This window comes from Camelus bactrianus, chromosome 3 (assembly GCF_048773025.1).
Source record: "Camelus bactrianus isolate YW-2024 breed Bactrian camel chromosome 3, ASM4877302v1, whole genome shotgun sequence".
NCBI classification, from domain to species: Eukaryota; Metazoa; Chordata; class Mammalia; order Artiodactyla; family Camelidae; genus Camelus; species Camelus bactrianus.
The window spans coordinates 116,957,246-116,970,456 of NC_133541.1; the positions used below are offsets into that span (position 1 = coordinate 116,957,246).

The window sequence follows — 13,211 nt, forward strand, 5'->3', positions numbered from 1 at the left end:
AGGAATTTATGCTTAGAATGTGAAACTTTCAGGTTATTGTTCTGCAGGAGGAAAACCTTTTTGTGTGATCAATGCCAAACTTAATTGTAAGTTTAAATAGCAATATATCTGTATAAGAAATTGAATTTGTAAGATGGAAACTACATCCTGAAGATATATACAGGAAAGTAACTAGTTATTTTATTACAACCATATAAGATTTAATGATATTTACTCAAGTTTATAATAGGAGTGAGGACATAATCATCTATGATGTGCCTAATAATAAAATTTAGCATTTATTTCTTCACATAACCACATAGAAATTTTCTCCATTGAAGTTTACTTCCCCTAGACCAGTGCCTCTTGAAATAACTGTAGTGAAGATCACTTTTACTTTCCTCCAAACTTTACTTGAGTAACAATATTTTGAAAGAATTAAAATACATTTATTGAAAAATAACACTTTAAAATGACTCTCAATATCTAAATGTAGAAATTCTTAATCTCAACTTCTGTGCTTATCACTAAACACTAATTTGCAGAGATTACGGAATCTTGTTGATCCACAGCCGGCACATTGTAGAAGGTCAAGCTGAACTTCAACTGTGGGTCAGTATCCAAGTAGACATGGGGTACAACTCCAAATAAAAAGTAAAAACTCTTGTTCAGAATTGATTCTGAAGTATCTCTCTCTCTCTCTCTCCCCCCTCTATCCATCTGTCTATCTATCTATCTACAAAGTGATAAATCTTCATTAAAATAATAAATCCCAGAGGGCTGGATATGACTCAAAAAATAATAACTCTCCATGTTATAACCAAATAATGAGATTGGAGAATCCCATCCTTAGCACTCTGCCAAGTTAAGTACTCAGTGGTGGCAATAAGATGGACAGATCCAAAGTCTAATGGTGGACATTTAATACATCTAAAGACCAGCTGTATGAGATAGAGAAGCCCACGTTCAAATTAAATAGTTAAGGAAACTACTTTAGTTATTTTTCTGAGCCCTGTGTCTCATGGTTTATCCCTTTTATTTTCCAGATCAACCACCTTTTCCAAAAGATGGCCAACTCCACCACCGTGACTGAGTTTCTCCTCATGAACTTTGCTGAAAGATGGCAGTTACGGCTCCTGCACTCCATGCTGTTCCTTCTGATCTACTTGGTTACCTTGTTAGGGAATCTTCTCATTGTCACTGTCACCACGGTCGACCCGAAACTTAACATGCCCATGTACTTCTTCCTCAGAAACCTGTCTGTCTTAGATATGTGCTATGTTACTGTCACTGTCCCCAATGCCTGCGTTAACTCTCTCACTGGCAACAGCGCCATTTCAGTGGCTGGGTGTGCAACCCAGGTTTTCCTGGTCATTTATTTTGCCTATGTGGAGCTGGTGTTCCTCACCATTATGGCCCGAGACCGCTACGTGGCCATCTGCCAGCCCCTCCACTACCCAGTTGTCATGAACTACCACTGCTGTGTCCAAATGACACTTGCCTCCTTGCTGAGTGGTCTTGTCTATGCAGGTGTGCACACGGGTCAAACATTCCAGCTGACCTTCTGTCAGTCCAATGTGATCCATCAGTTCTTCTGTGATGTCCCCTCTCTGCTGAGGCTCTCCTGCTCTGACACCTCCAGCAATTTCCTTTTAATTCTTTTTTCTGCCATTGTGGTTATGGGGGCTGCCTTATCTTTATTACTATGTCATATATTCACATATTTTCCACTGTGCTAAAGTTTCCAATCAGAGAGCAAGGAAAGGTCTTTTCCACCTGTGTCCCTCACATTCTTGTGGTGTCTGTCTTTCTCAGCTCTGTTCTCTCTGTGTACCTAAAGCCTTCGGTAAACTCTGAAACAATTCAGGACATGATTCTTCCTGTTTTTTATACCATAGTCCCTCCCTTCTTAAATCCTATCATCTACAGTCTTAGAAACACACAGGTAAAAGAAGCTGTGAACAAAGTTATATTAAGAAACTATCATCAACATATGACTGGATAAAGAAAATTTGATATATTTATTCAATGGAATACTATTCAGTCCTAAAAATGACAACATGATGCCATTTGCACCAACATGGATGTACTTGGAGAATGTCATTCTAAGTGAAATAAGCCAGAAAGAGAAAGAAAAATACCATATGAGATTGCTCATATGTGAAATATTTATTTAAAAAAAAGAACACAAATACAAAACAGGAACAGACTCATAGACATAGAATACAAAGTTGTGTTTGCCAAGGAGGAGGAGGGTAGGAAGGGACAACCTGGGAGTTCAAAATTTGTAGATACTGACAGGTATATATAGAATAGATAGAGAATATTATACTGTTTAGCGCAGGGAAATATATACAAGGTCTTGTGGTAGCCCATGGTGAAAAAGAATGTGACAATGAATATATGTGTGTTCATGTATAACTGAAAAATTGTGCTCCTCACTGGAAATTGACACAACATTGTAACTGACTATAACTCAATAAAATAAAATTTAAAAACAGAGAAACTTTTATTTTGGAAAATAAGAAATCACATCATTTTATCCCAACATCACTGAATGAGATTCAAAGTGTGTAAAATAACTTCTGTCTGAATGTTATGGATTAGACTGCTCCCTCCAAATTCACTCTATTGAGAGCTGTATAATTAATCCTATAAAATAATCATTGTGTTTTATATTCCCCTTTTTATTATTCTCTGTTAAAGCTAGCAGCTCTATTTTTAATGAATGAATATGTTCCAAGATATATTATGAGGATCATTTTAGATTATATGTCTGCTATTCATTAATTATTAACAATATCAATAATATCTCAAAGGGATCCTTAGCAAATCAAATATATAAGTAATTTGCAGGCTGTGCTATCTGTATTTAGACAGTGAAATTTGAAATATCTATGTAAATAACATGCTGCAGAATAACACACACATGTGAAAAATATAAATAAATGTTGTCTGTAATATACATGGAATTTGAATTAATTTTATTAATTTTTATTAAACTTTTTGTTTCTAAACTACTCTCATTGGTTCATAACCACTTTGGTACATGCTTAGGATCAAATTATCTAAGGTAAATTGTGTAACAGAGAAAATGGGGAAGAAATAATTCCTTTAAAATTATTAAGTGGAAGAAAAATGTGAATACCAGAAAATCAATTATATTTTGACATACAGTTAAAAAGTAGGAAAACATAAACAAATATATTATTTAAAACAATTAATAAAAATTCAGAAAATATACTGGTGCACCATTCTATCTTTGTCTCAATAGATTAGCTCACTCTGAGTACTTCACAGAACTGGCACGATAGAGTATTTGCCTTTTTGTGAGAGGCTGATTTAACTTAGCATAACGTCCTTCAGTTTCATCCATAATGGAACGTATGTTACAATTGTTTTCCTATTTAAAGGTGAAAAACATTTCACTGTATGTACACCACATTTTCTTTATCCGTTCGTCTTTTGATGGACACTTGTGTTGCTTTTACCTTCTTGTTGTCTTCATGTTGTGATTTAACTGTGCTCCAAGAATGTGGACCGTATGGTTCATACTTAGAATTAACTGAGATTTTCTATGTGGCTGAGGACTTTATACTCTGAATGAAATTCAGAACTTTTCATGAAGCTTATTCCTGAGTGCTTTAAACTTGTATTGCCATGTCTCCTGTGATAGTTCACCTTTGTGCATCAGAGGGTTGGAATGGGGGGATTTTTCTTGTTATGTTTCATAGGAGTGTGTAGAAATATCTTATTTTTCTGGAGGAAAAGACTCAAGCATCATTATCATAGAGAGGCTGAGAAAGGGTGCCATGATTAACATTCAGAAGATAAATCGGGAAAAAAATCTCCAATTATTTTATTAAAATCATACAAGATTTAATCATATTGACTCTAGGTTGTGTCGGAGTGTAGACGAGTCATTTGCAATATTGATCACAGTAAAATTTAATTTATTTTCTCATAGAATTTTTTACAGAACGACCACATAGAATTCTTCTCTACTGTGGTGAGTCACTTAGACCAGTGTATCAGTAAATGGTGGCAGTGAAGACTAACAGTATATCCCTGGTTCAGTGTTATCAACCTCAGATATAGAGATAGGAAAACTGATGCTATAAAAGCTTTAATAATATTTCCAAGCTTTACAAATTTTTATTTGGATGTGCACATTGTGTAGTGAGTATTTGCTAACTCTAACATTTGTTTTCAATAAATAATTTTCAACTCTATTGAAATACTTAAAGAGAAACTCACAATGTGCTGATGACTTTGAAATTATCAACGTACATTTTTTCCAAGGTTTTTTTGTTTTATGACATTTTATTAATAAGCACGTTATAAAATCCAGATCCATGTGAAAAAACTTTCATTATACTTCATATACAATACACCTAAATACACATACTCCCGTTAGGCAAAGAAATCATTTGTGTGTTAAATATTCCTGAGATTTATACAATGCAACACTTTCTGGTTTTGATTCTTAGAATTAACTCAAACCAGCTTCTCACATTTGCACTCATTACTGAGAATTAATTTTCTTACATGTAATGTGGAACCTGCCCTTTTCCCTACAGAACGACTGATGTCTAACTGACAAAATATCATAAGTAAATAATTAATTAATTAATAAATTAATTAAAACAATGTTGGATTTTCTAAAGAGAATTAAAAAAAACTGCTTGAATAATCTGATGGATGATTAGACAAGAGTAAAAATAAAGTATCAAAATCCTCAAACAATAGAGTTATTAAGCTTGATGGAAGAATAGCTGATAGATTAATAGGTAGATATAAACAGATATAAGATAGATGTATCTAGACAGAGAGAGAAAATAGACAATTTCATATGCAATGGGGAATATATATGTGTGTATGTGTGTATATCATATGAACATAATTTACAAAACAAGACATTGTATATCTTATGTTGTAAAATTTTGAATTTTTTCTCAAGATCTCTTCTCTCTCTCTTTTAGTATATAAAAAGAATCAAAATTAGTAAATTTATTTTTATAACCGTAGATTCAATTTGCTTATTTTGGCCAGCTTGATCTGCTAGATTTATAGAGCACTATACTGAAAAACAAATTAATATGTATAATCTATCAAGTTCTCTTTACAATTTTGGCTGTTTTAATTTGGCTGCAACTGAATGGATAGTATGAATATTTAGTGAAATGGAGGAAGTCAAGAATAAGATGCTAGAGTATAGAAAGCATTGTAGTTAGAAAGGCATGAGTTCAAAGCCCAGGTGTGTCCTTTTTTCCACCCTCAATGTCTTTTGGGAGATCACTGACCTCACTAAATCTAGGAATCTGAGTTTTATACAAAGCAGTAACAATAGGACCCGTCTTTGAAGATTTTTATGGATGTAAATCTACAGACATTACTTTAACTCATTTATTTTCATAGCAGCTCAAATTAACAACTAAAAAGGTCCACATTGTACAGTAAGTACAATTTTCAAATGGATGATGGCCAGTGATTTTGAGGAGTTTGGTTTTTGGTCAGATATCAATGAGTGTGTCTTTCAGGCCAGCCATTGACCATTACAGGACTTTACTTGGCTGACCTCATTGGTAAAACATGCCATTCCCACACCAGACTTGATGCCCAGTCATTACATTGCAGTCCCTGAAAAAGCTTGTGTTCAGTGACTCAGTTGGAATCTGGCTTGGCCGTGCTGTCGTACGTGACTACATTTTGGCTCAAATGCATTCACTTCAGACCTCTGTTACATCCGCCTTCCTTATAAGGGGGACGAGGAGAAATCCTCAAGACACTTTACTCAAGTACCCCATACTTTCTAATCCTACTCCCCCCTTTTCTTCCTCCCCGGGTCCCAGCCGATACAGCTGCAAGAACGTTTTGTTTGGGCCCCCTGATAGTGGTATGACCTCCACCTATGTGCTGATTCTTCTGGCCCATGACCAATGGCCACGAACATAGCACAGTCAGTGCTTTCTCTAGTTCATCCTTCATTTGTGCCATCATAGGAAGTGATTAAAAGCTTAGCTATTACTTTCATTACTGGCTCGTTGCTACTCAACATGTGGCCCTCAGCTTTCCTGCAGCTCAGTGGAAACTTTGACAGAGTCATCTCAGTTTCTCTCAGTTCAACACAACAGATACAAATAAAATTATATTTTAAAAAGCCAATGAGTGAGGTCGTGTCATTTGCCCAGACGAAGGCAGACACAAGTTATCTGGGTTCCTGAAAATATATAACAGTATCATGTAGATCACAAAGATGCCCCCAATACAAACTTTGAGGGATAAAAATGCAGGTACGTTCCCTAATTCTATTATTTTATTAACTTATTAATTATTTACACACACTTATGTTAACACACTTCCAGTTTGTCAACCCTTTTCTTCTTTAATTGGGTCTCATTTTAATTGGGTGTCACCTGTGCTGTAGAGATTGTTACCAGCTTGAAATTACCCTTGGGCAACTGACCAAAATTCAATCACAAAGATTATCTTCCCAGAGGCTTTGAAGTCATGACAGCTATGTCCATATTTTTAGAGAAAACAGAACATGACTGGCCTACGTCCACAAGAAAATGATGCTTTTTTCATATGAAAATTTTCTCAAAACTTATCACATGGGCAGATTTGGTCAATCCATCTTAAAGACCATGATTTGGAAAATTTAACAAGAGAAACATATGTTCCCTCATAGATAAGAACATACAGTGCTCTAACGTAAGTACTTTTTGGTCTCTATTGTTATTAATGTCTTCCTAACTTCTTTACTTCCCCATCACACTCCGTTTTTTCAGGAGATTTTTTTGCTTCATTTATGCTTTTACTATTGTTTTAGAAATGAACATTGTTCAAAATTGAAACTATGGCTAGAATATCAATGCAATGGCCCTACTTATTTTACTCTATGAAACGTAATTAATTTTTTAAAAGAAAAAGTTGACCCATTAAAAGAATAGCAGCAAGCGCAGATAATTCTTATCAAATGTCTTATGGTCTCTGCTATCATTGTGTTGCCACAATAGTTACATCGGGGAGTGTGATCCGCTCATGTTTAAGATACAGCTGATAGGTGTTTTTTTATACTGTTACTATTGATTTAAAATTCTTATTTTCAAACATCTATAGACCAAAGACTTGGAATATCCTCAGAACCATGTGTATAGGATTTCCAGATGAGCCTAAGAAGAAATCAGCTTCAGGGTAAACAAATAATATTATAAGACTGTTGGAATATATCTCTTTCTTTATCTGTGCAACCACATGGCATATATACACATCCATTGTAGACTGATTGCCAGTATCAAAATAATAGGTACATTCACCACCTCACATGGGTAACTTTTTTCTTATGACAACGCTTAAGCAACTTTCAGGTATACAATAATATATGTTAAATTATAATCACTATGATCTACACTAGATCTTTAGAACTAATTCTTAAGATTGAACATTTGTACACTTTGACCCATTCCACTTTGCCCTCGCCCTGGCAACCACCATTCTATTCATTGTTTCTATAAAATTTCCTTTTTAATTAGATTTTATATATAAGTAATAGTATACATTATTGGTATTTATGTTTCTCTGTCTGGCTTATTTCGCATAGCATAATGCCCTCCAGGTTCATTCATGTTGTTGCAAATTGCAGGGTACCCTTCATGGCTGAATAATATCCCATTGAATGTGTATGTGTGCATGCACACACACCCTTTTTTTCCTTTCCTTTCAGTCTTGGTAGCACATTTAAATTGGTTTCATATCTCAATGATTGTGAATAAAGCTGCAATAAACGTTGGCATGAGATGGACTTTTCACGATGACTGATTTCCTTTCCTTTGGACATATTCTTTGAAGTTGGAACTTAAAATATATAATTAAAATATTATTAAAACATGTTTTTACTAAATTCTGACTTTTTGAAAAAATAAAATGCATTTATATTTAACTGTTTAAAGTATGTGAGGTCTAAAATGGGAGTAAGAAAGTAGCTTGTAAGTTTATTTCTTTTGTATTTTATTGTTACATGAGACTACTGCCTTAGGCTGTAAAAGCTCAATGTTCCCTATGGTACTTATGCATAAAAATAGTCAAATAAGTAAGGAATTTTCAAGTTATAATTTTGTCACATAAATTAAAAAGTATGTCTATTAAGTTGTGTACTGAAAATTTGCTAACTTCAATTGGAAAGACAAATAGTGGGTGACATTGTCTTTTTAGTTCTATGTCACCTTAACAGGTTTTAAAAATGTATCTTAATTTTTCATTTACTATTTTGGAAAAGAGAGAAGTCATATGAATTCCCTACTACTACTTTTTTTTAGGATCCACTGTTTTTCTAATTTAATTTTATTGAATTATAGTCACTTTACAATGTTGTGTCAATTTCCAGTGCAGAGCACAATTTTTCAGTTTTACTTGAATATACATATATTCATTGCCACATTCTTTTTCACCATGAGCCACCACAAGATCTTGTATATATTTCCCTGTGCTGTACAGTATAATCTTACTTATCTATTCTGTATATACCTGTCAGTATCTACAAATTTCGAACTCCCAGTCTGTCCCTTCCCATCCCCCTGCCCCGTGGCAACCTCAAGTTTGTATTCTATGTCTATGAGTCTGCTTCTGTTTTGTATTTAAGTTCTTTTGTCTCTCTCTCTTTCTTTCTCTCTTTCTCTGTTTCTTTGTTTCTACTTTTTTTTTTTTTTGTTTATATTCCACATATGTGCGATCTCATATTGTATTTTCTTTTCTCTTTCTGGCTTACTTCACTTAAAATGACATTCTCCAGGGACATAGGATCCATCGCTTCTTAATTTTAGATATTCATTTTTGTTTTTAAGAATTATATTTTACCATCACTGGAATCAAGCACCCAAAATAAGATGATATTTTCTTTCTTGCACCAAAATCCCAGCATCTGGAAGAATTTTTAAATGGTTATGGGTAATTCGTTTTAAAAAATATTGCTAGACGAAGACCTTAGCTTATACTTCTCACATGTTGGCATGAGTTTTATTATTTTAGACCACTATGCAATTTATTAATTTAAGGTAATTAAGGAAAAATATAATTCCTTTGAGAGCTAGTTATCTGTGCAATACAGCACTGAGAAGAATGTCAGTAGTCAATCAGTTATCTTTAAATGCACTTTTCTGTTAACTTAGATGCATGCACTCATGACTGAAACTATAAAAAGTTCTGGGTGTATTTTGAGATTGAGAAGGTGGCTGAGGTGAGAGCTTTGATATCACATAGGGGACAAGTGGAGAATGGAACTTTATGTAAGATTGTGTGTACATTTTTACAAAAGCACTTAAATTTCATACTTTTGCTATGCAAACTAATAGATAAATACTTGGGACTGGCCAAGAAGAATACAACCTTGGAGAAAACATGTGTTTTCTGTTATGCCCTAGAAAAACTGATGAGAAAAGTGGCTTCTGTTTGGGAGATTTTAGTTAATGTGTGAAGATGCTGAAGAGGAAAAAGTTTGCGGACTGCAGAGGAAACAGACTCCTCACAGACACAAAATTAGTCAAAAGTGTTTTAGAAATGATATGTGCAGAACTAAAATTTTACTAGAAAGTACAGGTTAATACTTTTAAGATAAATGATCACAACTGAAATGGGAAAAAAAGCAATGGAAAAAATCAACAAGACCAAGACACACCACTTTGCAGACAGAAACAGAATTTACCATTAGGTAAAAGGACTGGGATCAAATCTTAATTAGTAAACTGTTCATGTTAATGATGATATTTAAATTTTGTGGTAAAATATATTTCTATATGGACATTTTACCAAATTATCATGTGTATTACTATTATTTACATGGTGATACTAAGTTGGCAACAAATGTGGCATTCAGGCACAGAAGAGAGGGAATTAAATCACAGAGTATTAATAAATAGTAAAAAAATAATTTGCTAGGAATAAATAAATTTAAATGATAAGGAATTTGTGCTTAGAATGTGAAACTTTCAGATTATTGTTCTGCAGGAGGAAAGCCTTTTTGTGTGATCAGTGCCAAAATTAACTGTAACTTTAAATAGCGATGTATCTGTATAAGAAATTGAATTTGTAAGATGGAAATTACAATCTGAAGATACACACAGAAAAGTAACTCCAGTTATTTTATTGCAACCATATAAGATTTAAAAATACTCAAATTTATAATAGGAGTGTAGACATAATCATCTATGAAATACCTAATAAAAAATTTAGTATTTATTTCTTCACATAACCACGTAGAAATCTTCTCTACCCAAGTTTATGTCACCGAGACCAGTGCCTCTTGAAATAACTGTAGTGAAGACCATTTTCAATTTCCTCTGAAATTTTCTTGAGTAACAATACTTTGAAAGAATTAAATATATTTATAGAAAAATAACACTTTAAAATGACACTCACAATCTAAATGCAGAAATTCTTAATCTCAACTTCTGTGTTTATTGCTAAAGACTGATTTGAAGAGTTTATGGAATCTTGTTGATCCACAGCCAGCACATTGTAGAAGGTCAAGCTGAACTTCAACTGTGGGTCAGTATCCAACTAGACACGGGGTACAACTCCAAATCAAAAGTAAAAACTGTCTTTGAGGATTGACTCTGAAGTATCCCTATCTATCTATCTATCTATCTATCTATCTATCTATCTATCTATCTATCTATCTACAAAGTGATAAATCTTCATTAACATAATGAATCTCAGAGGGCTGGATATTATGAAAAAATAATAACTTTACATGTTGTAACTAAATAATATGATTGGAGAGTAGGCATTTTGCGATGTTAAGTACTCAGTGATGACAATAAGATGGACAGATCCAAAGTCTAATGGTGGACATTTAATACATCTAAAGACCAGCTGTATGAGATAGAGAAGCCCATGTTCAAATTAAATAGATAAGGAAACTACTTTAGTTATTTTTCTGAGCCCTGTGTCTCATGGTTTATCCCTTTTATTTTCCAGATCAACCACCTTTTCCAAAAGATGGCCAACTCCACCACCGTGACTGAGTTTCTCCTCATGAACTTTGCTGAAAGATGGCAGTTACGGCTCCTGCACTCCATGCTGTTCCTTCTGATCTACTTGGTTACCTTGTTAGGGAATCTTCTCATTGTCACTGTCACCACGATCGACCCGAAACTTAACATGCCCATGTACTTCTTCCTCAGAAACCTGTCTGTCTTAGATATGTGCTATGTTACTGTCACTGTCCCCAATGCCTGCGTTAACTCTCTCACTGGCAACAGCGCCATTTCAGTGGCTGGGTGTGCAGCCCAGGTTTTCCTGGTCATTTATTTTGCCTATGTGGAGCTGGTGTTTCTCACCATTATGGCCCGAGACCGCTACGTGGCCATCTGCCAGCCCCTCCACTACCCAGTTGTCATGAACTACCACTGCTGTGTCCAAATGACACTCGCCTCCTTGCTGAGTGGTCTTGTCTATGCAGGTGTGCATACGGGTCAAACATTCCAGCTGACCTTCTGTCAGTCCAATGTGATCCATCAGTTCTTCTGTGATGTCCCCTCTCTGCTGAGGCTCTCCTGCTCTGACACCTCCAGCAATTTCCTTTTAATTCTTTTTTCTGCCATTGTGGTTATTGGGGGCTGCCTTATCTTTATTACTATGTCATATATTCACATATTTTCCACTGTGCTAAAGTTTCCAATCAGAGAGCAAGGAAAGGTCTTTTCCACCTGTGTCCCTCACATTCTTGTGGTGTCTGTCTTTCTCAGCTCTATTCTCTCTGTGTACCTAAAGCCTTCGGTAAACTCTGAAACAATTCAGGACATGATTCTTCCTGTTTTTTATACCATAGTCCCTCCCTTCTTAAATCCTATCATCTACAGTCTTAGAAACACACAGGTAAAAGAAGCTATGAAGAAAGTTATATTAAGAAACTTTTATTCTGGAAAATAATAAAAAAGTCCATTCCAAGTTTATCCCAATGGCACTGAATTTGATCCACACTTCTATAATTAACTTTATGTCTGGGTTTTAGGTATTGGAAAGCTCACCCAAATTCACTCCCTTGAGACCTGTATAATTAATCTTTTAAAATAATCATTGTGTTTTCTATTGCAGAACATTTAAGACTCTTTCTATATGCATAGTTCCTCTCACCCTTTGCCTTTGTTCTCTAGTAGTTGTTAAAGACAGAGGGAGAGTTGTTTGGTTAAATACAATTTCTTCTGAGCATCTTGAAGATATAATTACATAGCCAGGACATTTTTACTCTTTAGTTGAGGCATATTATAAATAACAGAAAATGTATTATTTGAACCATTTCAAAGTGCACAATTGAATGGCATTAAAAACATCCACACTGTTGTGAAGCCATCATCACAATCCATCTCCCGAACTCTTTTCATCTTGCAAAACCGACACATCAGACCCATAAAACAACTCTCAGTTTCTCTTGGCCCTTGTCCATGGCAACAATCAATCTAATTTCTGTAACTAAATGTTTTAACTCTCTACGCACCTGACATAAATGGAATAAAATAACATCTGTCCTTTTGTACCTGGCCTATTTTATTTTGCTTAATGTCTTCAGAGTTCATCTATGTTGTAGCATGCATGAAACTTCGCTTCTGTTTAGGGCTGGATAATGTTTCATTGTAATTATCAAAAGTTCTTTATCCATTCACATGTCATGGATGCTTGAGTTGATTCCAAATTTTTACTTTTCTAGATAATGCTGCTATAAACATGGATGTAGAAACACCTCTCCAAGACTGCTTTCATCTCTTTTTGAGTGTATACCCAGATGTGGAATTGATGGATCTTATAGTAATTCTATCATGAATTGTTTGAAAAACCAATATATTATTCTTCATGATTGCTCTGCCATTTTACATTTCCACCAGCAAAGCAGGAGGGTTCCAATTTCTCCATATATTTGTCAGCATTTATTTTACCCTTATATTTTGTTTTATTTTTAAATGGAAGTATAGTTGATTTATAATATTACATTAGTTTCAGGTGTACAACATAGTAATTCAGTATTTTTATATATTATACTCCATTTAATATTATTACACATATTGGCTGTATTCTCTGTGCTGTAAAATATATCATTGTATCTCACTTACTTTGTACTTTGTAGTTTGTACCTCTTAAACACATACCACAACTTGCTTCTCCCCATCCCTCTTCCCACTGCCAATCACTAGTTTCTTTTCTATGCCTGTGAGTCTGTTTCTGCTTAATTATATTTATCC

At 34.4% G+C, this 13,211-nt stretch overlaps 1 protein-coding gene and 1 pseudogene across 1 annotated transcript; both read left to right on the forward strand.

Annotated features, from left to right (window-relative positions):
- Positions 1-1,046: 1,046 nt before the first annotated feature.
- Positions 1,047-1,984, forward strand: LOC141575589 (olfactory receptor 14C36-like; annotated as a pseudogene).
- Positions 1,985-10,974: 8,990 nt separating this feature from the next.
- LOC105068275 (olfactory receptor 14C36) lies at positions 10,975-11,907 on the forward strand. Its single transcript, XM_010954111.2, has one exon. The coding sequence runs from the start codon at positions 10,975-10,977 to the stop codon at positions 11,905-11,907; it is 933 nt and encodes a 310-aa protein (XP_010952413.1).
- Positions 11,908-13,211: the final 1,304 nt, after the last annotated feature.